We start from the raw sequence: 27,104 nt of genomic DNA, 5'->3' as shown, positions 1-27,104 counted from the left end.
GCCAAGTAACTATTTGGTTTTGAACCTCTAGCTCATCTCCTGCATAGTTTTTTTGAGTTTTCCTGCAACCTCAAATGGAGCAAATTTTACCCTGCACCTTTTCTCCACTACTCATTTTTATCAATATACATACTAGTCCTGATGAAGACTCAGAGAATGCATTTTGCATTTGAATGAAGGACATTTTGCTCTACTTCTGTTTTGCTCCATCTCCTCCAACACAAGCCATAGCACCCCAGAGTAATCGATGCTGTACAACAGAATACTTAGGACAGGTCCGCTCTATTCTCCCTCCTTGGAGGTGCATCTCCAGCTTTGTTTTGGGAAGCACGTTTTAATAGAAAGGCTTGGAGCTGCCCCTCCTGCAGCCCTCCCTGCTCTCAAACTCCTGGAGGCAGAAGACAGCAACAGGGAGCCCTGTGGAAGACTTACAACTATTCTTACCTCTTTGGGGCTGGAGACATACTGCGTAAGGAAGGAGAACTCCCAATAATCAGAACCAGCATGAAATGTTGCAGGGCCCTGACAAATAGATTTCATTCAAGTCTCCACTAGGGCCCTTTCATATCCCACACCACTGCCTGAGGGTAGAGCAGCTCACCACAACCTGGACATCCAGGGCAGCATAAGACAGAAGCAGGCCACACTCATACCCTTCAAATTCTGAGCTGAACCTCCATATATTTAGCACCAAAATTCACATTTCATACTTGGAATCCAGCTTCCTTAAAGACCTGGGCAGTCTTAAAAACGACATCTACTTTGTGAAGTATTATATTTAGCAAGGTTCACAGATCGGACACATTCTTGCCAAAATGTCATTTATTGCAGTATACCTTTACATGGCATACAGATAACCAAATGTTGCATCTTCTGTTAGAACTCATATTTCATTTGTACCAGTTAAATAACACAGAATGTCATGTTTGTTTCACAAACTGTCAGTTTAGACTACCAAAATATAGGTTTTGGTTTTTTTCCTTTCCCCTAGCAAGCTTGTGAGGTACAACTGAAGTCTATCACTTTATCTTCCTGTGCTTTACAAGAACCTTTTTATAGATAAACCTATCAAACAGCATTTCTACATTCCTATACAAAGCAAAGAATTACAGCTGAAATTAACACCATCTGGTCGTTGCATTAACCTATAAAAATTCATTCAGTTAAAAACAAAAAAAGGACATAATGGACTTTGCAGCTTTACTTAAAAGCAGCCAGCTACACGTATGCACATGTTTTCCTTGTGCATGAAGAAGAGATTGGAATCAAGAAGTGTTGCTTTTTTTTTTTTGATTTGCAGAGAAGGCACCAACTTTAGCTGCGTAGCAGCTCAGGAGTGTTTTATACTTCATTTAAATTACACAGGTTTAAGTTTTACTGTTAATGTGCAACATTTGTATCAACTGTTGCAATATTCTCCAATATTCTCCAGTCATTCCCTCTGGCTCAACAGTACAAATATTTACATCAGTTGTAAACACTCCTCCACCCACCCCATACCTTCTGCACTGAGTGATGAGGAACTGAACTTGCAAGAAGCTAACCAAAGGCAGAGTAGAAGTAAGGTTTGTGCAGAACACCACCCTTCTCTTCTCGCTCAGTTTGAGATACTCTGGAGAACTCCAGACCCTCAATGAGGCCTTAGTGCCTCACATCTGACAGCACACTGACCACCAGCAGCTTCAGGCATCTGGACTTTCCTCAGGAGGTGTTTTTGGGCCCTTACTAGTCTGACATCCCTGGAATTGCTTCTCTCCAAAGTGCAGGAACAGCTTCTGAAGAGCCATTCCGGAATCGTGAGAGTCAAGCACACCAACTGTTGTATATATTTAAGGTCATCTACACTTAGCCTTCATCAGGCTTGCTTCAGATGCTATGCTTCTCTACTCCTTCGCTGTGAACTCATGATATGCTACTTCCTACCTTCCACCCCTGCGTACCAAGGTATTCTGTGGCATAGACAGCAGACCACATTCCAAGACAACCACTGTAAACAGTGCACAGAGAGGTAGGTGCTACAACACTCCATCAGTCACCTGGTGACTACACAGTAGCATGGGATAAGAGTATTTGCAGCATGACAGCCCAGCCTAGATTCGGCTCCTAAGAAGAGGGAATGTCTGAGATAAGACTGCTTAGAAAAATCTATTTCTTACCTAAGCCTAGATGGAGCAAGAGTGTAGTGCGACATTCCAATGCTATTGGTAAAATGAATTCTCCACTTAGTTTTGGGGTCTTTGGGGTATGTTTTGTATTAGCGTATGCACCAACTGCTTAGGAGCTGGTTCTGAGTATGGGATAATGTTTCCAAAATATAAGTTATTTTAAATCACGCAACAGCCATTTGCTTACCCTGGCCCTGACACCTCATTTCCCTAGAGATCACGTTCAGCTTGATGTTTCATAGGCGTTAAGTGCTCCAAATATGGCAGTTAGAAAGAGCTAGAGGATTGCAGTGTACCAAACGTTTGCCCAGCACAGCCATTTGTTACACTTAAAACATATCTATGAGTTAAATAGGAAGGATCCCTGCTATACAGAATTTGAGCACTGATAATTGTTTATTCTTGCTAGCCCTTTCCCTAAATACGAAGAGGTTTATACACACAGTGCTCCCTTATCTCCTCCCCACCGCCTGCCCCAGCAGTCTTTAGATAAACCAGAAGTGAGTTTAGGAACTTGCAGTCCCACTTCTGTTTAAAAAAAAAAAAAAAAAAAAAAAAAAAAAGTTGTGCAAGAAAGCAGGGAATGTTCAATGAATCCAGATCTACTTTGTAGTTATAAAATTTCCAATGGCAAAGTGGTAAGGGCAAATAACCCAACGATCATATGGCTTAAGTTTAATGCAAAGCACACTAGGAGGTCCACGTGCAGGGAGAGAAGAGTCCAAGAAAGATGGAATAAGAAGTGTCCTGAAGATCAGTGTTTATGCATAGAATTCTTCCTGTTTGTGTGGTTTTTGGTATCCTCCGTTAGACTGTTTTGGTTCATCCAGTGAATAGCTGCCTTCGTCTTTTTTCTTCATTCTGTACAGCATGAATGCAACTAGAAACACTGCAAACACCAAGCCTACCAGTCCTCCAGCAATAACACCTAGAAGGGGGGGAAAAAGCCACAAATTACTCTAGACGCCACACCAGATAATGCTGGTATGACTGTAAGTTCCAGGTTGTTCCTTAGAGCGCGGTTCCTGACTTCATGACTTCCAGAAGTTAATTTGTCCTTTTGCCCCCTCCCAAACCAGACATCCTGCCATTACCAAAAGCCACAAATCTACATGAGGTAAACCTAAAGAAACAGATCTCCCACCGGGCCATGCTGCAAGGCATGCAAGGCTACGTTGTTCAACCCTAGTAATTTGACCCAGGCAGCATTAGAGCAGTTTTACTGTAATTTTTGAGAGAAGCAAAGGAACAGGTTTAAACATAAAATTCCAGATAACTAGGAATGGCTGCTTTGCTATTAGCAGGTTAATATTTGCCCCTGTTAGGGTTTTGACAACACAGAATCATGGATCATGACCCGAATTTCAGAGATCTAATGTAAAAAGTTGGCTTTCACGCTCAGAGATGTACTTGCATAACTATAGCTTCTGATGCCTGGAAGACTCCTGTGAGATTCTGCTTTTACCAACTAGAAATCCAGAATATCAGGTACCTCCAAGAACTTCTTTTCTGTCCATAATTCCTGAGGCTCCTGCTGCTTTGGCATTCCTCCCAGAGTCAGCCAGTAGTTCTGAGTCCTGGGTGGGGACCAAATCCTCATCTTTAGTCAGGATGAAGTCTCCCTGTTGGGACATACAAGGCAGGTTATTAGTGTTTCTCATTGTGGCTGTTACTGGAGACTTTCCACAGTTTAGTTTTTTCTCATCTAAAACCCTCCACCAATATAACCTATTAAATCAATCATTGCTTTGACAAGTCACCACCCTTTCCTGCAAAACCAACTTACTGCATACTACTAAAGCCATCTCCCTGGAAAGGGCATCAGAGCTATTAGTCCTCACCGGGTCTCCAGAGCCATCTTCAGAAACCTCCTCATGTGTAGGAACAACGTCCTTTGGAGCTGTCGTTGTGCGGGTGGTAGCGATATCTCCCTCAGGATGGATGGTAGAGTGGGGTTCAGGCATGTCTTTAGTGTCTGGCACATTAGAGCTAGGTATTTTAGGTTCGAGCTCACGGACCATGCCCGAGGCTTCTGAAGATGTTACATGAACCACTGAAGGAAAGTGAGTAGTGGGGCTTCTCACTGTTATTGTAACTGCATCATTTGTTGGTTTCTCATCAGGTGAGCCCAGGATGGATACTTCGTCCTTCACAGCTACAACTGGCTGCTCTGTCACTACATTACTAGTCGCAGGAGGAGATACTACTTCCTTTTCAGTTCGGCTCTCAATCCCGGGAAATGGCTGTTCATTGAAATCCATTGGTGTTGCCAGTAATGAGGAATTAGTCGGTTCCCCTGGGATTCTCCAGGTGTGAGACTGGTCAGTCAGGGGACCTGCAAAACAAAAAAATATTATCCTTGGCCAGTTTAGAGTCCTATTAATACTATCTTCAGGATGCTGGTCTAAGGAGGATGCCTAACCTACACAGCCAATTTTTGTAATAACAGCAGTTCAGTTTGTAATTCCTTGTCCTCTTCAGTGTAATAAGGAAGGGGCAGACCAATGCGCTATTCAGCAATACTTTGTTAGCCATCTACTTATCCCCAAGGCACAAGTGCTAGTCTGTTTACTCAAATACTCAACACCTTTAGTCACTGGCATATTTGGCACTGATTTCAGGGTCTTATTCCTGCAGAATTTAATCTAAAATACCAGTATGTCGCTGGAAGGAAGAAGGATACCATGCTTGAGCTTTCTCTAGCTTGCTCTTTCCTCAACTTCAGCACTGAAGACTAAAGGTGTCTCTCATGCAGTTTAGTAATCATTCTGATAGACTTTTTCCTCACCCTAAAACCCCTTTATTCCATTTTTTAAAATTATGGCCCACAGGAACTTGCACATGTGATGACAGATAAAATTTGCACTTGAGATATGTTGGCAGGATGGCGTTTACACACCCTCAAATGGTATCTCCTACGAGCTTGTGAGAGAGGACAAATGCCTTTCTTACAGTCCCTTTCCCCATGAGTAAAGAATCACCGCAGTTTTGTAGCATGCTTCACACAATATTTTGTATAAGCGATGACACAGAGTATACCTGCTTCTGCTCCCTTTCAAGTCTCCTACAACTCATTTTCTGCTAATTTTTAGTATCTGAAGCAATACAAGATCAGGCTTTTTCTCTGTTCCCAACTCTCATATTCTGAGCAGGGCTCTGTGTGTGATTCCTCTCTCCCCCCCTTTTAGCTTGGATGCTCATCAAGATCTCGATTGCCACATTCTGGGAGGATCAAGCACTAACAGTACAAGTGCTAAGAACTCACCTGCACCTGAACCTGAGAATGCATCGTCGTCATCACCAGATGAATCAAGATCTTCAGGAGGAAGGTTCAAATTTGTAGTTTGCTTTAAAGAGAAGGGGAAAAGGTGTGTTAGTGATGAGATTACTTGAAGTTACCATGTTGCTTGCACAGAGTCCTCTAAGGGCTCCTGAAGGTTACACAAACTTTCTTTGTTCAGATTACATTTTCTCATCTTTCTTCACTCCATCCCCCTCCCCAAATGAGTAGCTCCAGTGAGTCTATTCAGTGTTGGAAAGGTCAGCCTTGCCATCTCCCTTCTCTGCGCTGCTTCCAGGCTGCACTTGCTTTGGGGAAGAAGAAAGCAAGGAATCCATTCAGAGGTGCATCCTGGTAGCAGCCAATGCTCAGTCCTTACAAAACATAACCGTTCTGCTTCAGGTTCTGACTGCTCATGTCTTCCCTATCTACCAACCACTTCATCTGTGAATTACTACATTACTTCTAAGGAGCAAAAAGGAAGGGGAGACAAAGTAGTTTGGCTTCTCTACCTTTTTGAGTCCTTCCAGGGCTGTTCACGTATCTGAAACTACAGCATCTAACTGGAAGAGAATAAGATTCCTTTTTTGTAAGTGTGGGCACTCAGAGTAAGTCCTGAGATAGAAACAAGCTTTCCACATAGGATAATACAGCCCTCAGCTTTCTCCATTTATGCTTCAAGAAGCACTAGCCAGCACAGTATTTCAGTTGCTGAAACAAGAGGCAAACCCCTGCTCTACTGCACCTGTTTGTCATAACACACAACAGTCAAAGATATTCAGGATATCCAAAGTAGACAACACTAAATAAAGCAGAGTGATTACTTCATGCATCTTGTTGGCCTCAGCTATACACAATTACTGTTCCAATTGGTACAATGTGCTTGACTCCCAGCTCATGACTAGCCCCAGGTTTATTTCTGCAGGGCTACCATTACCGAGCCAGTCATTCTCCCATCTCAGACTTCAGACGAAAGCCCTATAAGTCACTTCTTCCAAATCTCATCTTTCCCCATCCAACTAGATTGCCTGTTCTCCAGAATTTTGACTTCTTTCCCACTCTCAAGATGCCCTTGTCATCCCTTTCTAGCGTTGCCCCATCTGAGAGTTTAGGAGATACTGCTTTGCTGTATCCAAGTTGATCATGGTTTTATCAGGCGTATGAAATTTCCTTTTATTATATAAAAAGAACAACATACATTCTTGCCAGCTTTGCATCCAGCCCACTGTATTTCTCTAGCTTGCATTAACCGTGTCACTTAAAAATTACTATAACACTCATTTTCATCCTAGGAGGAAGTTAGCCAGCACTAGTATGTTCTGTCAAACAAAGAAAGCAGTTGAGCTCTCTCATTGTCACTTTATTATCTACACGGCTGTATTTATTGGCCCCATCTCCTTTTCATTCTTTTAAGATATCAGGTTTAACCAGTTTTCTCTTCCTTAATACCTTATCCATTCCCCACATTTCCATAGAACAACTAGGTTCCAAGGTGGTTACTAGCCTATTAGATTCAGCCCCTCTGAAGACAAAGTAGTATGCAAGCTGCCACCAACCTAATGAGGCCCAACATCACACCCCTTCTAGGTGATCACTGTAGTTATGTAGGGTTGGGTTTTTTTAAATAACAAAAAAGTAAGAACAAAGAAACCTCATACAGACATTAAACTTTAGCACTTTCCTTCCCTGCTGGAAAAAAAGACAAAACCAAAACAAACCACTTTTCCTCACGCTTCTGCAAGCATATTTCTAAAGTAATTTTTAAGACAAAATTGCCCTTCAATCTTTTGTGTAGCTGCATGTCATGAGGTAATTTGGATTTTTAGATTTGTCCCTGCTTGTTTGCACTGTGCTTTTGCACTCATCCACAGAAAGTCAGTCAGCTGAGTATTTCCTGAATGTTTTCCTTCTTGTGTCGAAGGTCAGTGACTCACACAAGCTGATCTCACTACACTTCAAATATTAAAGAGTACAAACTGTTGGTGCAGAAAGAATACAGAAAGAACTGCTGGGCTTCTCAAACCAGGCTCCCTTGAGCATCCTTTTCAGTACCTTCAGAAGTGAAGTCAGACTTCAGAAATCGTACCATTTTGATTGATGGGGGGTGGGGACGATTTTTCTCCCTCCTTTCTTGCATTAGCAGTGGCAATCACAATCCTTTGTTCTCCCACTCAGCTTGGTTTTGAGTGCAAAGGGGGGATGCATTGCAAAACAGGCAGGGGGTGGTGGTGATATGTGTACATTCTCCTCCCAGTGGTAGGACTCTACCTTGAGGCAGTTAGAAAGCAAGCTCTCCAGCTTTTTACTGAAGAAAAGGACTGCCAATGCAGTTTAAGACATGTCACCATATACCTTTATCTAGGATCGAGACTAACTTCCCCCAAAATCTGAATCTTCAGGGGTAGCTCATACAGGACTTCCAAGAACACCTGGACAGATTTGATGGTCTGCAGACCTTAGCAACACTCCTGAAAGGATCACAGACTGTCAGAAAATGAAACAGCAACACCTGATCTTGACTACCAAGCAAGCACCCCTTCCCCTTGTGGTGTTAATGGATGACACTTGTTCAGTCATGCCATGCTTTCTTTCTTGTTAACCAGGGTGTTCAGCCAGCCTACCCTGACATTTCCCCTCATACCTGAGCTTTTAGGCTCTTCCCAGGCTGCTGCGTATTCTGCTTCTCCATGGCCTTTGTCATGTACTTGTTTGAATCCTAGTTTGATTTCCGATCTTAGTAGGGATAGCTAAGTCATCCTCAGAGGAGGACAGTCCAGTGCAGCCCAGTCTAAACAAATGGAGACCCACGCTGTTGAGTCTAGAGTTGCCCAGCTGCTGCTCAGCAGCCACCCTGCAAACATGAAGGCAGATGCAAACCGATTCTTGTCCCCTGAGGTTGGCTACTGTACTTCAAGAGGATAATAGAAAACATGACTCAGGATTAATAAAGTCTGCTTTCCACAGCTTTATATGAGATGTTAGTGAAGTTGCACTAAATGTGTCCTTCTACTACTTATCCCAGGTCTTGTCCCAGGCTGCTCCTTTGGGAGCTGCAGTATATCCCCTTGAGGTAGTTTGAGGCCTGGGATCCTAGAAGGGACTTTTTTTACCCCAAATATTCAAGGGACAGTAGAGGATTATGCACATGTGGATACCAGTCAGAATATACACAAAGTGATGTAAATTAATGGCATCATCCAATTTCATGACACATGAGCATTAAGGAATATTTGCCTAATTTATGTAACTGTACAGTTTTTGCTCCATAGACTACAGCTTTAGTAGGCATGAAAGGCAGTAACCTTTCCTTATGGCACCACAAAATACAAGTATTGCAGAAAGGTCATGCTTCTATAATGATCTGGTGCTGAAGGATTTGGGACACAGCAAGGTTACCATAAAGCATCGGAAGGGATTGAACTAATTTGGGTTTGCATCAGGAAGATGGACCATGCTGTTCAGAGAAAAAACACCTCATGGTCAAGGCTTTTCCATGACCTTTTATTACAGCTGAGTTATACCAATGAGAATGGTTTGCATTAGTCAAAAGGATTAGGGGTGCAGAACACGGATTGAATCACCAGGTTGTGCTATCATACAGAAGAGCTGAAGAGAAATTCCAGCTTAAAGCAAGATTGCTCTACCAACAACTCTGCATTACATTAGCTCACAATCCTATCATCAGATATAATCAGCTAATGTGGACGTGCTTTTAGAAATTACTTCCATCATCATCCAGTTTATTTTTCAGTCCACTGAGACTATTTGTGGACCATTCACATTGTAACTGATGCCAGAGAGGCTTGAATGCATTTAAGCTCAGGTGCTGGATCCTTTGAAGCATCTCCACTGGTATGTCGTGTATTCTAGTAAAAAAACTTTCAATTCTTATACTGCACCTACAACATATTGCTTTTTTACCATTTAACAAGCTCTTTTTTTAGCTGCTTTTTTAGTTGTGGTTTTTTTTAGCAGCTCAGACAACTGATCAGAAATACTTGCCTAGCCCTTTTGATTTGGTGTCACTGAATTTGGTTGCATGTGAGTGGTAAAATTTTTTAACAGCATTTTTAATATGCATTAACCAGTTCCCGTTAACCAGTGGAAGACCCCCTTCCCCAAGTATCAAAGCAGCCTGTTTAGGGGAAGCCCTGGGGAGACTGTTAGCCTCTGTTCTTGCTGAGCACTGTATTGTTGCAGAACAATAGTTATTGAGGTTAGCTGGGGCAACCAGAAAACTGCTTAGTGGCATCTTCAATTTAACTGAGATTGGGCCATGCTTTCACAACTCCTTAGCAATATTATTGGCTCCAAAACTCTGACATAATGAAGATGTTTTTTTAAAAACCGCATAATTTCAAACTATTATTCAGTCTTCATTTTGATCGCAGTCTCAATGCGTGAATCTCTGTGTTTATCCCATCAGCTGCCACAGTTGCCCCCTGCTAGAGCACAGATCTAAAGTTCTCTCATGATGAAGGGGAGATTTGTAGTTTTATTAGTTGATCTAACCCCACCCAAACTGGGAACCACATTTCTCTAATTTGGAGCCACGGTATATGTGAAAGGAGCAGCTTTTTTCAAATTACTCTGAGGTAATCAAAAACACTGGCTTTGCCACAAGCTGCTACAAGCCCTAAACTAGATTAAGGATGATTTGTATCCCACTCTTAGTAATCCCAGTTAGTGATCAGCCTATTACAGTAGTATCAAAAACTCTTTAAATCCTCCATTATCTGAATAATGCTGTTAAATTTGCACATTTGTTTCTCCTAATAAATCCTTCTTATTCAGCTGAAAAGGAATGAGCTGTAATGAACTCTCCCACCTCAAACACCTCCCTAAGCATCCTGCAAGATTATTCCAACTTTATGGGAAGCAAAACTAATGGCTTGCTCTTGTTTGAGACATGTAAAAACCAAGACAAGCATTTCCTCTCTAGTTTGGCTACCAATATGACACTGGAGCATCTAGAAAGAGACTTTCATAAGGATTTGAACAGCTCTAAAATAAACTCAAAGAGAGAGCTTTGTCTTTCACCTTTTTCTATATATTCAAGAGCAGAGCTAGTCCTGCTAACAGAAATGCTTTCTGAGGCAGAGCAGCCTGAAGAGCTTCTAACTTCAAAATACTAATATTAGTGTGTGGGAAGACAAAACCACCTGCTGAAAGACATTTTAGCTTTGTTAAACCTTGAGATTCTGCAGTTAATAGCCCACGTATGATTAACTCCTACCCCAGATGTCCATGGCCTGCAGGCAGCTTAAATGGTTAAGGGAAAACCAGAAAACCCCACCAGCAGCATCCTCACCTATCCCCCTGCTTGCTAGCAGTTAGTATGCCTGCAGATTAAGCTGACCATGCACACCTTCAGTTTTAAGTCAGCCATAAATTCTGAAGTAGCTGAAACAGAACTGATGCTTTTATATGGCAAGTCAAAAATGAAGCTTGCATGCAAGTCTGCTACATCAGGCCTCAGTAGCAATGTGGCACCATCTCAGCTAAATGCTCTTGCAGTTGTTTCTCCTGTTACTCCACTGCTCAAGGTAAGCGCCAGTGCTGCTTGGTGACCCTGCAGGTTAATGAGGTAGTTGTCTTCCTAGAAGAGCCAAAGACGCAGACTAACAGCACAGGCCGAAGAGCAGAAAGACAGCTACAAACCATCCCACGAACAGCCCATGGACTGGATAGCCTAGATTTAAGCAGTGCTTTTATCCCTGGCTAGTGTCCAATCAAGGCTGTTCAAAGCATTACAACTATCATCTGCCCTCCCTATTTCAGATGGTGTCGTTTCCGCCCTCCCTCAATAAGGATTTGTTGTGCACCAACAGGCTTCAACATCTCCACCCTTCCATCCACCAGTTTATGTCAGAGTAAGGCCGGTTAGTGGCTCACAGGGTGCTCCTTTCAAAGGGAAGCGGTCAGGCAGCTCATGTGGAAAGTAAAGGATGCTCTTTTGCTCAGCAAGGCAAGCACCATTTTAGCAGCAAGAGGTAAGTATGCCAGTTAATCTGGCTGCTTCTCTATCAGATCATTATTAATGAAATCTGGAAAATCTTGGTTGAGTTCTTACTGGCCTTCTCTTCTATTTTTGGCTGGTGACTTGAGATGGGGACCATCTTTGAGGGAGAGGTCCTAGCTGCAACAGCCGCTGCTTTTGATTGAAGCGTGAACCACCTGATCATCACACAGTAGCTACCTCTTGGCACTCGGGCTCTCACGGCAATGAAACACCTTCCAACGCCTATTTAAAATAGGATAAGAACTATTAGGATCTATTCTGCTATGGGCAGACCAGACTGTAAACTCTGTCCACTAGGCTCTGATCCTCCTTTTCTGTCAAGTTTGTGGCTGCAGCTGTAGAAGCATACTCTGATCCTTTGATCAAGATGCAGTGGCCAAGGAAGAAGAGCATCCAGCTACTCAATACACACAGCAGCCACAGTCCCAATACTTCTAGAGGCTCACCTGGTAAGTACCACACTATGCCCAAACAGCATTACATTTTCTCCTTACTGTGGCAGGGCAACTTTTTTAATTAAGTAGGGCTGAAACACAGCAATCAACATGCCAAGAGTCAAAATGAACCAGCGTGTCACCATCAGGTTGGGTTTCACATTCTGCAGTGGGGCCCTTTAAACTACCATCTCCCATGAGAGCGTGTCACTTCATGCTTCCTGGACTATCCCCTGCACAGCTGTTTGTGCAGTCGCATGGTGAGCCAGATCAGGGTTTAAAAAAAAAAAAAACCACAAAAGAGAAAACACCATGCAAAGAATTTTCCAGCAGGACCAGTTCCCCAGTCCTGCTCTGTGCATGAATGCACAAGTGTTTGTACTGGCACAGGGCAGAGTGTGGCAGCCAGGCTGCTTAAGCAATTCATAGAGAATCACAGCCTTCGTTCCCGGGATGCTGACACACATTCACCTACCCTGCGGCAGAGGGGCAGTAAAATACCCTGCCACCACCATGCATTATGGAGATGCACACCACCACCCTCAGACTGCAGGAAACATGCAAATCAGAGGTTGACTAAAAAGGCTGTGTAGGTTTCTACAAAAAGGAGCAAGGAGAGGGGTTGTATGGAGAGTTTTCTGAGACAAACTTCTCTGCAGAGAACTCACAATAGATAAACTTTGTTCCCAAGTCTGACAACAGTGCTTTTAAATCCTCCCCGATCTCCTAAACACAGTAGCAAAGGCTAGATAGATGCCTTATTCAGAAAAGCAGTAGTACTGCTTTTGTCTTAAGCCACCTGAACTTCACTGGACGTCCAGTGCGACTGCAGTTTAGTACTGGACAAGAGGTATATGGCACATCCTTCAGCAGAGAGGGCTGAGCAAAGCCAGGGGTAGCAGAGTCCAACAAGTTATGGTCACCACAGATGGGGAAGTTTGCGGCCATACAATGTAGGCAGCATTAGTGACAACACATCACTTGTGTGCGCTGCTAGGAGTGCAGAGAGCACCACATCAGTCCTGATGCAGAAGAGCTGAGCTGCCTCCCAGTTCTCTCTCAGCCGGCTCCACCAGAAGTCTGGTCAGTCCTTCAGCAATACAGAGAAGGAACTTAGAGTCTGTGCTCCTGCTTTTTCATCTGGAGGATATATCAAACAAGTAAGTTGCTGCACACTGCTTTCACTCATGCCAACCTGCTCCTTCCAAGCCAAGCCTAGGCCAGTCAATGAATCTCACTGACAGGTCAACACACTCACAGACATGGCACACAACAAGCACTCAAGTATGTATCACTGGCAGGTGCGGGTTGTCACAACATGGCCAGAAGTGGGACACCTTTTGTCCACCATGTTCAAGGCAGCTCGTGCTTTGAAGATGTAGTCTAATGAGAAACCTCTTTTCCCTGCAGCTAATCTCATGAGAAGCAGCCAGTTCAGTTTTACGCTGTAACTGCTTTTCTTTAAAGACCCCTTCCTGCAGCTCTTTAACATACTTGATAGTTCAGGCATTAATTTCTTCAAATAGCACAAGAAAGCCACAGTCAATGTATAACCTCAGAGTTGTGCAAACTATGTGCATCTCAGTGAGGCCATACAGCTAACAGCTCTGGTTCATCGTGGGGAACTAATTTTAATCTAATTCAGCTGGCTTGAGAGATGAGCAGTAAACTGTGTAAGCTGAGACCAGACAAACCTAACTTGTCTTAAAACTCTCCGACTTAAAGTCACCAGCACTTCTTACTTTCTAGTCTAGCAAAACCAGCAGAGAAGATTGTCTTACAGCAACAGCCAGTTCATCTGCTTGTTCAGAAAAGCACAGACAGAGAATTGCTTAGTTTCAGCCAAAGCCAGTGGTGGGCTGCCCATCCCAGAAACCCTGACAAAGTAACGTTAGAAGAGGAGAGCATGCTGCAGGTCAGAAAATCTTTAGGAAACAGAAACCCATCCAGCAAAGGAACTCTAGTAGTCCAAAACCCACTACCCATGCATACTAGTAACTGCACCACAGATACACATGACCATCCTGACAGAAGAATTAAAAGTGACAGGATCTAAGGTCCCTGCTTCCTCTTCCACCCTTGGCAGCAGCACAGCACATGCCCCCTGGCTACCACGTATTCAGACATGGCTAGTTCACAGCATGTAGGATGACTGCAGCATACACGCAGCCCCTGCTACGGAGTTCAGGCAGGTAAGGCTGAGCAACTTACCTCAGACAGTTACAGTCACATAAATGGGGACTGAACTTTGTAGCGTTGTCTTCCAACACATATAAACACATTGACCTTAGGTCTTCAACAGCAGTCCCAGTAAAACCAGCCCCTGTCCATAGCCAGTTACTCCCACCCATGCGTCAACTTCTGTTGCCATGAACAAACAGTCCCGATTGCATCTGGGTGCAAATTCCTTTCTTTTCCCCCATCTCTTGACACACACCCACCCTTACAGGATCAGCACTGAGGACTGTAAATGAGTGAAACTCGCTACAGAACCACCAAGACTTCCTGACACGTGCAACAGTGGGCTTCAGACCGCCTGATTGCTCCTTGACAGCATGCCTAGGTTGGAGAAGCCAGTCTCCTCTCCCAATAAAGCTAAGAAACAACCTAGCTCCCAGTAGATCAGACCAGTTAGCATTACAGCCCTGAGACTAATGAATGTAGTGCAAGACTGGGTTTGAGGGAAGAGCTGCAAAGCAACTAGTGTCTGCATTCGTGCCATTTGAGATTGTTTCCTTCCAGTAGGCCTGTTAGCTCAAACTGGTCAGCGTGCAGCTGTAGGCCATGTGCCAGGATGCTGAGAGGCTCAACCCTTCATGTTCCTCCTGCTGAAACCATCACTGCAGAACACAGTGCAAGCCTGCAGCACACCAACATTAGGACACAAGAGAGGCAGTTCAAGGACTTTGGTCCCACAGGAGCACAACTTGCTCTTTTCGTCTTAGAATCATAGAATTGTTTAGGTTGGAAAAGACCTTTAAGATCATCAAGTCCAACCATTAACTTCAGCCATTCAGCTCAGGAAGCTGCAGCTCAGAAATCACAGACATGTCTCAGGGGAAGCGTGACGTGGTCTATGGCATCTCAAGTCTTTGAATTAGGCTGATGGCACCTATTCTCCTCAGCGGCACCAGGAAAACGTGTGCACCTCTGGTCTTAGGGAAGCACGTTTCCTGGAGACAAATGCCATCCAACTTGGCTGGTGGAACTACTACCCATTTCAAATGAGCTCCATGTCAGCTTTTGTGTGATCAGCAAACTGCCACGAGCAACTCTACAGCTGCACGAGTGCTCTGACCCGAGCAGATATCTCCCCAGAAGTCAGAAGCGACCTCACCACCATACTACATAGTATTCTGGGGGGAAGAAGCTCCTCTGCTTCACCTGAGAAGGGGAAGCCAACACACAGCCAGGAATACTTCCTGCCTCCAGGAATTATCAGCCAAGAGTAGCGCAACAGCCTTTGGTATCAAGGCACATGGCTAGGAGAAGACCCAAGTTCTTATCTCAGTCCTGGGAGTTTCCCCGCTTCTCCTCCTTGAACTCTAGCAATTTCCTAGTGCAAGATGCCAAGGAGCCAGGAGACAAAGCTGTAAGATCTTCTTGAAGGATCACAGAAGCATTTTCACTCTAATAGTGATATATATGTATGTTTCTAATTTGACCAAACTGCTTGCAGTGTTATACTAGGTCAGTGAAATCCAAGTTTCAGATAAAAATTCCTCATGTGTCATCAAACTAAGGGTTTACTGGCAGTATGTCTGGTCCGTAGCAGCTAGGAAGTTATTTAGACCTCAGCAGAAAGATGAACTCACAACCCTGGAGTACTAGAGGTCTCAGCTCAGGCAGGTTAGCTGGTAAACTTAATGAGACTACTTTAACCTACAGTTATCCTTATAACAGCAAAAAAGCTGGCAAGGTATTCTGATTAGTTACATAAAGTTACAGTGGCACCACTCAGACTAAAGGTTTTATAGGAGGCTAGATACTATAGCAACTGCATATACCCTACAGCAACCGCCTATGCACAAGACAACAAAAATTACTTTCCATTTGCCAACACTTCACTGGCAGAAACACCTGCCAGCTCTAAGGCCTGCTGCTCTCAAACTCTGCTTTAGCTTCCCAGCTGATGTGCTCATAGTTTACCCTACAAGATATACAAGTCCTTCATATCATGACAACCAGCCTGAGACCCAACATTCCAAGACAAGGCCTTCTTGATTGCTTTTGTAAGTTCCACATTTTCTCGGGAAGGAGGCATGATGAAGTCTCCAATGCTTGTGAAATGTTTGCATTTAGGTTTTGCTTTTTTTTTCTACGATCTGTATTTTCCATACACACATCCCAGACATTTGTTACCTTTCAATGCTGTATTTAATTATAAATCTCATACCCAGCTTCTTAGCTACAGCATCACCACCAACCCTTTTCAGGAACACCCCCCACTGAAGAGCTGATTGATCAGGGAACTGGAAACATCCAGAAAGAGCTGCCTGGCTTGAACAAACACTGTCCCAGTCTGTGTCTCACATGTGCACAGCAGATGGCAGGACCAGTCACACCCCACAACCTGGTCCTTGGTGCTATTATTGTCAGTCTGATACACAAGACCTTGACTATTTGCAAGGGAGCTGCAGAAGCAAGTTAGACTTGGGCAGCAAAATGAGCCAACAGTTGGCATTCAGCAGCTCTGTTCTGATTCGGTCATACTCCCTATAGCTAAGCTCTAACTACTTCTAAGAAATTCTGTTCTCACACAGCAGGACTCACACCAGCCAGCCACCGGTCTGTTAGGAACTTGTGAGTCTTAATCAGCAGCCAGTTGCTGGACTCACACAGGCCAAAACACTAACACACACAGTTAATTGTTCTTTTTGCATTTGCTTCTGTGCCTCACCATTTCCAGTTTCAAGTAAACCAGCATGGATGTGAAGAAATCAAGTCTCTCCCTACATTGTGAGGCATGCTATCAGGTCTGTCTTATCCACAGGATCTTACAGTGTTGACTAAGCCTAGATTGTTTATAATGCAGAAGTCATCCCTGCCAAAGAGATGCAGTTACACCAGCATGACTAAGCCATGCACAAAAGGACTGAGGCATCTCCACCAGATGCAGGAGCCACATCTCAGATCATGAACACCCTGTTCCCCCATCCCAAGAGTCTTCTCCAAGAGGCACTTTCAGCATCACCCCTTCCTTCCACATAGTCTTAGCAGCTTCTGAGTGCAGGTGCCAAAGAAAAACAGCATGTAAGTGTTTTGGGTACTACTAGTCTCCTTGGAATAAACAGCAGCAGGCCAGATGGTCTTTGGGCACAGGCTGGACTACATTTCACTGGATTACTCTAACATAGAACACAGTTCAGACTACATGAACTCCCTTTGAGAAATATGCATGCTCATAACCACTGGACCATACAGCAAGTGACCTACCCATAAAGAACAGTGCAGGGATCAAGCTCTCTGTGCCTCCTCCTAGGACACTAATGGTCTTTGTGTTCAGGTTTACAAAAGCATTGTTAATCCTGCACATAAGACAAAGTTCTGTCAGCAGTTGCTTACTACTGCCCCATTTACAGTTAAATTATGCAACAGCTCAATGAGATTATGGAAGCTGGCTGATGCACTTCCAAGCTGAGTCATGAGGGTGTTGAAGTATCATTTCAGAGCTGAAGCATCAAATGAAATCCTCCCATCAGAAAGAGACTTTAAAAAACTGCTGCTGCAATTGCACTCTAGTCATCTGTATTTCTACTCATTTCAGAAATGAGCATTAGGCATTTCTTGACCAAACACCCAGTGGATGAAACTAATTGACTTTGACCTAGAGTCACTCAGTTGCACTGTTCAGTACCACATCTGCACAGTGGAGTCCTGAACAAGGGACTGTTACAAAGGCAGGGTAAATCAGAGAGCTTCCCTTTGATCCAAGCTGTTATCCAAGTCGCACTGTAACAGATACTAGCTTCAGCTACCTCATGCCTTCGTTTTTGGGTGTACAGGTTGCTGTTCATCTGACTTCCCCATGGCCTTGTTTCAGAGCAGTCACCGAATCAACTGAGTAGGCTAGAACGGAGGGGGAGATGTTACCACATTTGTGGAGTCTAGGCGCTCTCCTGCCTCACATGGGCAGCTGTAAGACTTAAGTTGTGATTCGGACACCCCTGTGTTTTACACATCTATACTGTGAAGAGACAAGACATCACTAATGCCGCCTCTCATGGACTGTCAGGCATTAAGACAAGTCAATAAAACAGTACTAAAAAGTGCAAGGCAAGGTGAAGTGCTTTAGTACCAGGTTACTCCTAGCACATATCCGTTAGTCCAGACAATTTTCTGGCAAGGAGTACCATCGGGGTAGCTAGATCCTACACAACAACAGATCAAACTTGTAAGACACTGTTCAAACATCACTAAAGTTAAAGATATTTCATATACAAATAAACTTCTGGGTCTGCTCACTGACTACCAACTCTAGTCAGTACAATACATCTCTAAAGAAAGTAGAGCATAAAATGCTGAGGGACCACCTTATGGGCCAATTCTAAAAGCACAGGCTGAACCACTGGCATGTACCAGCAACATCACTACTACACTGACTGCTTTGCCGTTCCAGGTTTGTAGTATTCATCTCACAAATCTCAGCTGATAGATTACACAGGATTTCTCACTCAACTGTAGTTGCTCATCCTTCTGAAGCATCCAAAAAGGTTCAGTTTTCAATGACAGCGCCGTGATCTCCTATTATGAACTTTCACTTTCTTTACTGGATACTGCAGTTTTCACAATTTCATAATATTCTGGGCCTGCTGCCAGAGACCCACTGGCTACGTCCATGCTAGTAAATTAAACAACATCAGGCAATATCCCCGGGCACTGGAACACAATCTATACCATCAAATTATTAGAATGATCTCTGGCACAGTTTTGAGCCTTGCCAACTGGTATGCCCCCACATAATGCATGGGAAGGCTCCCCAGCAGACAATCTGGTGGTGGGAGAGTATCAAAGAATAGGGCAGGAAATAAGATTTGCTATACAACTGGGACTCTAGCAATTAAGTTGGTCCCAGGACAATGGGTGTCCAGCCAGTTTTACTTACTAGAATCAGTGTAAGGAGGTTTGGTGGATCTTTTTAACCCCTTTTGGCTGCATGCTGGGGAGGTGGGGGCATACTGAGCATTTAGCACTTTTCAGGCTACTAAAGTAATAACTCCTAATTATTCGTAATTGCATCTTCCAGCTCCTGTAGCAAGAAGCTCACCACCATTTCACAGCTCAGTGTGACTACAAATGCAGACTGAGGAACTTTTTGCAAGTTAAACACACTTCAGAGCAGAGCTGATGCTGCTGGAGGATTAAGCTAGCAGCTTTCCTCTTCAAGGCCATGAGTCAGTTGATGTAAGTGCACGATAGCAGAGCACTCCTTTGGCATGTCTGGGCAGTGGCAGAGTCAGCCTCTTTTGTTAGGTGCTTTGTTCATTGATGGGAAAGTAGTCACGATCTAGATGATTCCTCTGCTAGGACAGAAAGCGATTTAGAAGTCAAAGCTGTCTAGCTGCAGGCTGTTAGACAAGTTTCGGTGCAAGCCTCACTACCACTCTTCCACCCCATGTACTTGCCACTTACACCCTGTTAGAGCCAGTGAGGTGGACAAAACTCATTTGGCTATAAAAACTACCAGTGCGAGAGTCTCCATTACAGTTTCATAAGCACAGAGCACAGCAGGGAAGTGACAAATATCGTAATATTAGTGTTTGTGTTAGATATGAATTCAAGGAAGTTTTGTAGTTCCTCTAGTCTGGGCTTTTACTCCCCTCACCCCTCAACTTCTTGACCAACGAAAGCCTGGGCTCTGTCCCTGAAGAAGATACCTATTAGCTCATCAGCAGAATAACAGGCGCTCTCTTCTGCAGAGATGCTCTTACCAGAGACTGATGTTTTGGTAGATGGACTGCTCTGAGCTCCTGTAGTTACGCAGAGCACAGGCATCAAATCTCCTAGATCACCATCCTGGGGTCAGGGCACACAGCCTCCAAATCCTAGTACGAGCTGATCAACAAATAGCACATGACAGGGAGAGCTAGCTCTCTATATAAATATGCACATACCTATATTTATATTTATCCACTCTACTGGTGTCAGAGCATGAACTAAGCCAGGAATAGGGCCCCCATTTGTGACAGGAAAGAGCCAGGTTGTCTCTTCCTACAGCACTGTAGCTGCCAGCTCTGATCCCCAGAGGACATACAAAGGCTCCCTACCAACACAGCCACAGGAGTACCGCTACTACGACACAGAGCTTCACAAGAGCTCTCATCTGGAAATCGTTACGTTAATCACTCCTTGCTCTCCAGATGGTAGACTGGCTCCACTCTACCCTGCTCACCTCTGGCTTCAATATACAGTCTGCTCACCTAGTAATCCCTAGATGCCAAGGGCTGGGCTGGAGCTGCTGACTGGCTCCGACCAGCGCGTGTACTGCCACCAGCATTAGGAACTAATTAGAAGAGCTTTCCCGTGTACGGTGCAGGACAGTCATTGTCTGCAGTGCTGCCCAGAAAGGATTCGTCACGCTCCCCTTACAACTGGAATGGAGTTCAAGTTTCCTTCCATTTAAGAGACAATAAGCTCCTCAGCACATGGCAGACGGACAAAGCACAACCCCCCTTCTCTAGCTATGGCTTCCATGCGCTCAGGTGATGGAGCCCTCAGAGAAGTTGTTGCATGAACCGGCTGTACTTTGTTTGCAGAAGGCTCACTGACCAGAGTGTGGGCCTGGGACAGCCTACACAAGAAAATCAAGATCGTCAGCCTTTGTTTCCACAACTGGCATACAAGATATTGTCATTACTGCCCAGGCAGTGCAGAAAAGTTACAGGGTGGAGTATTACAGGAACACAGAGCCTCCACAAAAGGCAAGATACCCATGAGTATTTTAAGCTGTTTGGCAGGCAGTTCCTTATCTTCTACCAGTGCTGTTGATTTAGTCAGGAGTCATTCTGCAACAGCAATCCTGGAGACATCTCAGTTATTAGAAAAGCTCTGAACACTAAGGGGCAAAATGAGCAGACATTAGAGAACCATACTGCAAAAACAAGGGCTATGGAGAAGATAGTTCTGCCAGAGAGCACAGCAAGACGCATAAGTGAAGCGTCAAGAGCTCCTCAACAGATCAATACCCGAAGGGGTTTCAAACTAGAAGCCTAGCAGGAAAAGCCATGACTTACAACACCTCCATGACTCAGTAGTAACTGCAGCTCCTGTGACTCAACGGGAAGTTCTGTTACCAACTCCATCCAAATCCCACTAACACACTGGTTCCCATCCAGCAAAGCTAGCCTCACTGGTAAGACTAGTCTCAGCGGTGAGATACAAACATTACAGTCAAGCATGGCAAGGAGCCCAAGCTAACAGACTCTGCTGGACCCATGCCGGTTCCACAAGACCCAGATCGTCAACTGCAGCCAAGCACTGCTTGAGAAACTGGGAGGTTGGGAAACCACCACATTAGCAGATGTTGCTCCACAAGAGTTGCTTGTAGGAGGTCCAAATGTTATCTCACCTTGAGGTAAGGCTTCACAGTGCAGTAACTTTTCCACTAGCATCTCCACAGTAGAAAGTGCACTATCCCAGGTTTCTAGCCAGGCCAGATAAAGCTCATTTCTGCGGTACACCAGTAGCCTAGCAGAGTAGTAGTTCAAATGAAGTACACTAGTCAACTAAGTTAGAGTTAACCTGTTAAGAAAATTCAGCTCTCCTAAGGAGACACCACATGCTTTCTGCATTTCAGAGTATCTTCTCAGCTCAGAACCTACACAAAACACCAGAAATCCTTGCACTGTTGGTCAAAGCAACTACCTCTTTGCAAGATCACTGCCTGTATAAGAAGTCCAGGGAGTAACTAAGGTTCCTCACCTCTAATCCATAAATAAAGAGTGCCTCTAAATACTAAAATGCTCTGATATCTCCTCAACAGCTCACACACCACCCCAAATACATCCACTTACATTTCTGCTCACATTCCTTGCTTCAGAATGTGGATACAGGACCCAACTATACCCCCTAATTTCTTCCACAGCCTTTAGCAGAGCAAGGCTATGATATTGTTTGGAAGCACTGATCCAGTTGCACTAGGAGAGAGCTGTTGTTCTAGCTGAAAGCTGACATTTCCCACTGCCTTGCTAGTTCTCTTGGCACAGAAGCAGCACCTGTCCAGTCTGTTTATGGAGTGAGTTACTAAAAAAGTAAAAAGACTATCACTTTGAGCTAAATTGCTGTCAGATAAAGACACTAAAGTAAAGGTGTCTATCCTGCCCTTATAGGCAAAATGAGGTCTGGTCAACAAAGCCCCAACAAAGCAACTCACCTTGAAGCAGACATGCAGGGGCTGGTCAGATAATGGCTCTCTTTGGCTCCACTGATTACACCACCATGACTATAATGAAAGCTTAGGCACCTAGCTCACACATAGACACCTACATTTAGGAGCCTTAATATCAACTGAACATTGTCCTGAGGGACTAGCGCCATTTGAAGTACCCTGTGCCTCAGCGAGTGCATCAATCTCCAGCTGTCCTGGAGTGCTGTATTAATAGCTCTGAGTTAATAAAGAGTAGGAGACATCCAAGACGAAAATACTAACGCTGCAGTGATGAAGCTCTGCAATGTTATCATTCACAACACCTCCTCAGGAAATGGGTCCTACCTTCTCGCTCCCAAGAAGCCCCTCCTCCCTGTAGCAGGCCCTACTAAAATGCCCACTCCCTAGATGCCCGATGACACAAACAAGTGTGGAATGCCCCTCTCTGAGGCATTAGTATGGTTTTTGGACACAAGAGCCACTTCAAACAAAGTTCGGACGAAGCACTACTATATAGGCCACCTGGAGACATTCAAGCACTAGCAACGCAAAGCGCATACTTAAAATGGACCAATTTTGCTGCTAAAACAGCAGCCTACCTTTCAGGTTAGTGCACTAGCTTTATTTTAGAAGGCTTACAGGTTTCTTGCACTTGCTGTAACTTGTCTTAGGTTGTTAACGTGGATTGTTTGGTTTCCAGAAGTTTCAGAGTGCTGCCATTAAAAATGTTAGCTCTTCTAGGCACTTGAAACTGAGAGAAACCTGGAACAAAAGACTACAAACTCGCACCGGAGCCCCCTGACATGATACAAACCACAGCTTGTTTGTCTCTCCCCTAATCAGAGCTGACCAGATACAATAGTCACCATTTTGCTTGGAGGTAGCCACCAGCAAACAAGCATTCAGATGGAGAAGTGGTGCTTATAGTGCTTGATAAATAATGTGACGCTCTGCATGTACTATAGAAGAAAGTGCTTCCTCCTTATCCACTGCCTACATGTTTAATAAGCACACTGGACTACCTAATTTCTTCTAATTAGTTTACGTTCAGATAGGAATGACATCATCCTTGGAAAAAGGTTTCGCCTGCTCTGCTAAGCTTGTGTTAACCGCCAGCGTGCGCCTACACCAGATGAAACAATCAAAACCCTGTTTTCCCTCACAATGCAGGCTGGATTGTCCACCGCCCTACTGCAGCAGGCTACACATCTTGGCTCAGTTGGCTTCATGGCAGGGTTATACTGTGTAAAAGTTTCCATTTAAGAGAATAACTAGGTTAATCCATTAAGATGCATCAGCCTTCTTATTTCAAGGAAATCGATGCCCCCATCATAACAAAAGAGGGCAACTACTCTCATACAAGGTGTTTTGAGCAATAAAGTATCACCTTGAAGAACAGGAACCTCCCCAGCCATTCCTGCAGGTAAGAGTACTCAGAAAGAAAACAGCTATCGTTTGGCCACTTTCTTGTTCCTGTTTATTACTTCTACAACAATATGCATGGACGAGTCAAGCCACGCAGCAACAACCAAGGGTCAAGTGATGTGCCAGCAGCAGCAGCACGCTCTCCAATCATTGGGCCATCAAGGACCCAACACAACCATGCCAGTGCCCGTGGCACCGTGACCTGGCATACGCAAAGGACTGTACAAGGTCACTCTGCTTTCTGTGCCCAGCACAAGAGGTTTTCTGCCACTTGATGTAAAAGCATAATTATTCCAGACGGGTGGGAAAGGCAGCTTAGTTTGTGTCACTGACATTTCAACATGGGAAAAAAGGCCATGTGATCTCCAGAAGGGAAACAGCCTCAGCACTGAGTCACCAGAGAGCCCCGAGGACTTCTGCTCCTCCATGTGTTCACCCAGGAAACCCCTCCATCTGAAGTGTCATTCAGGCCTCAGTGTCTCTTATGCACAGGAAGACTCCAGACAAGCATTTACTTCGTGTTCTTGTCATTTCTAGTAAGAAATATTTATCATAGGGGAATTTTATCCAAATGCACTACAGAGGCTGCAAGTTAACTGCAGTTTTACCCACTTCATCCAGTAGAAAGCTTATTCAGAAGCCACGAGCAGAGCCCTCTCCCCATGGAACTGGGTGGATTACGCTCACATGCTTGTCATTTTTAGCCACCTCATAACTACTCTCTGCCATGTGGGCTAGAAGGGTACGAGTCCAGATCTACAGGTAGAGTTCACAGACAAGAATGGTATAGCAAAACTAGAGGTATTTTGAGCAGCTGGGATCTTGCCACGCACTTTGTTCTGCCACTCCTTATCCAACTGTTGCTGTAGTTCATCTCCAGACAAGTTTTTAATCAATTACTCCCTTTCAGACAGAAAAAAACCACCAGTTTTGACTTTGATGATCCTGCCTGCTCACACAAAGCCTCAAGTTCCACATTTTCGTTCTTACTCATCCAAAGGAGAAGCCTCCACGAGTGAGGCCGCGCATATGGGGAAGCGGGGAGCAAGCAGGGAAGCGGCGAGCGAGCGTCCCTCACTCATCACAGGAGAGAGGGGTGGCGGCTCGGGGCTTGTGCCCCTCAAAGGGTGGCCACAAGGACCGCCCTCCCACAATCGCTCACCCCACACGGGGGTTCGGGGGCGACGCTGAGCCCAGGCCCCCAGCACGGACCTGGAGCACCAAGCAAAGCGCTTTCACAATGCTGCGGTGCCAGATTTCTGTGGAAGGGCCCTCCGCAGGCAGAGTGGAGGCAGGGGACAGCGGGAGAGCCATCCTCTGTTCATGGATGACACCTGGCGGCTGCTGCTGCGCCGCAGCAGCGCTTTCCGAGGCCGCAAGGCTGCCCGCAGCCCTACGGAGCCGCTCTCCACGTCCTCAGGAGAGCTCCTCCCGAAACACCGGAGCTCTGAGGGGGTGCGAGCCTCCCGACCGCAGCGCTCGGAGCTGAGGCAGGCGGTGAGGAGGGCGACAGCGATGGCCCCGCAGCCCGGCCCAGGCGGAGCGGGGACGGGGCTGCTCTCCCGGGGCTGCTGCCGGGCGCGGGCACTGGGGGAGCCGCGGACTTCGGGCGCCGAGTCGACCACCAGGATTTTTTTAGTGTGTTAGAAATAAAAGGCGTCCGGGCGCACGCTCCGCCGGCCAAAGGCTCCCCGGAGGGCACAAAAGCGGTGGGGGAGCAGGCGACCCCGAGCTCCCTTCGGAGCCCTTGGCAGGGCACCCCGGCCACTGCTGAGCCACAAAGGGCCACATGCGAGCGCTTGCCCAAACTCCCGACTCGCCCCCCTCCGGGGCGCACCGCGGCGGAGGGAGGACGCGAGCATCCCACCCCACCCCACCCCACCCTCCCAACGCCGAGGGGCTCCCGCGCCCCGGCGGGGGGTGGGGGGGTGTGTGGGGGAAGGGGGTACCGGGCAGCGCCGGGGCGGAGCCGCCGGCAGGTCGGGAGCAGCCGCAGCGGGTCTGGTTTGAATTAAGGCTGCCGGGGCAGCCCGGGCTGGAGCCTGCCGCCAGCACAAAAGGCCACCGAAGCCCTCCCGGCAAGGCAGCGCTCCCCTGCGAGAACCTGTCGGAAAGGGGGAGCCGGGCGCCGCAGCCCAGCCCAGCCGAGCCCAGTCCAGCCCAGTCCAGCCCAGCCCGGTCCCGGTCCCGGTGCCAGCCCCGCGCGCCCGCCCGGGCCCCGCCGCCCCACGTGCTTCGCGCCACGCCACGCCGCCGGCTCACCGGGACAGCAGCCTGGAAGCAAAGGGCCACCAGCCACACGGCCACCACGTTTATCATCCTTCCTCCTCGCTGGGCCTCGGGAGCGCACAGCCTGCCCCTTCTTCCCGCCGTCGCCTCCGCCGCTCCTGCCCTGCTCCTCTCACTGTTCTTTTAGGTAGCTGCGGGTTTTCTCCTTTTACTATTTTTTTTTTCCTTCTCCTTTTTCTTTTTTCCCCCCTTCACAAGCCGCCGAACCAGCCTCCCAGCAGCGCTCTACGGCGGTGGGGAGTTGAACTCTGTCTTTTAATGAACCCACTGCAACAACCTTCACCTTACGGCCACCCCCCCGCCGGCTCCGCCTCCGCTCCCCTCCCCTCGGCTCCGCGCCCCGGCCCCGGCCCTCCCCGCCGCCCGCCCCCGCTTCCTGCCGCCGCGCTACCTGCGCCGCCAGCCCCGGGCCCCCCCGGGCCCCCCCGGCCGGCGGCAGCCGCCGCTTCCCTCCCATTGCATTCCCAGATTTCCTCCGCGGCGGCGGCATTCCTCCCGCCGAGCTTCCTTCCTTCTCGCTAAAAATAATAATTCATAATAATAACAACATTAAAAGCCCTCCCTTCCCTGCCCAGTGTGAGAAAATCCCGGGGGTGCGCTGCCTTCGCCCCTTCCCCCGGCGCCGCTCCGGGGAGAGGGAGGGAGCGCTCCCGCCGGGCGGGTACCGCTCCCCGGGCCGCCCCGCTCCCGCCCCCCGCCAGCGGCCGTTTCTCGCCGAAAAAATAAGGAGCTGGGGGTTGTCCCGGCCCCGCACCCTCTGCCCGTGCCTTCATTGCATCCGATTTTTTGCTGCTCGGAGCAGGTTTTCTGGCAGCCTAAAAATGTTGCGGGAGGTTTGCGGCAAAAAGCGCCGCTTTAAAAGAAGCGCCCTCCTGCAAACTACCTCTTCTGGAGTTAAAAGCAACTTTAGCGCTCTTCAGCGCTGCTGCGGGTTGGGGTTTGCACATCCCACCATCGATCACAAAAATGAGGCAGGCAACCATCCTGCAAAAAATACACAGAAGGCTGAACTTTATTGCCCTGCTTACAGGGTCAGGGCTGGAGTGCCTGTTCACTTCCAGTCAATTCAGTTGTCCTTTTTATTTTTTTTTCTCTCCTCCCTGTGTGCCAGCACATGTTGAAG

General features: G+C 46.3%; 1 protein-coding gene across 1 annotated transcript; it reads right to left on the bottom strand.

Annotated features, from left to right (window-relative positions):
- Nucleotides 1–804: 804 nt before the first annotated feature.
- On the bottom strand, nt 805–26,296 carry SDC1 (syndecan 1). The gene is made up of 5 exons (XM_075086739.1): nt 25,955–26,296; nt 5,431–5,512; nt 4,007–4,500; nt 3,658–3,787; nt 805–3,093 (listed from the first exon to the last, which is right to left on the bottom strand). The coding sequence occupies exons 1-5, from the start codon at nt 26,009–26,011 to the stop codon at nt 2,927–2,929; spliced, it is 930 nt and encodes a 309-aa protein (XP_074942840.1). The 5' UTR covers nt 26,012–26,296; the 3' UTR covers nt 805–2,926.
- Nucleotides 26,297–27,104: the final 808 nt, after the last annotated feature.

This window comes from Phalacrocorax aristotelis, chromosome 3 (genome assembly GCF_949628215.1).
Source record: "Phalacrocorax aristotelis chromosome 3, bGulAri2.1, whole genome shotgun sequence".
NCBI lineage: Eukaryota > Metazoa > Chordata > Aves > Suliformes > Phalacrocoracidae > Phalacrocorax > Phalacrocorax aristotelis.
Note: the sequence above shows the minus strand (reverse complement) of the source record. Positions and strands in the feature narration are given on the sequence as shown.

Bases quoted from the DNA above. Each gene is read 5' to 3' on its own strand.
- SDC1 (XM_075086739.1), bottom strand. From the start codon at position 26,011: ATGATAAACGTGGTGGCCGTGTGGCTGGTGGCCCTTTGCTTCCAGGCT. The intron at 5,513-25,954 runs GTGAGCCGGCGG...TTCTCTTTAAAG, and splicing joins GCTTCCAGGCTGCTGTCCCG to CAAACTACAAATTTGAACCT. The intron at 3,788-4,006 runs GTGAGGACTAAT...ATGTCCCAACAG, and splicing joins AAGATGGCTCTGGAGACCCG to GGAGACTTCATCCTGACTAA.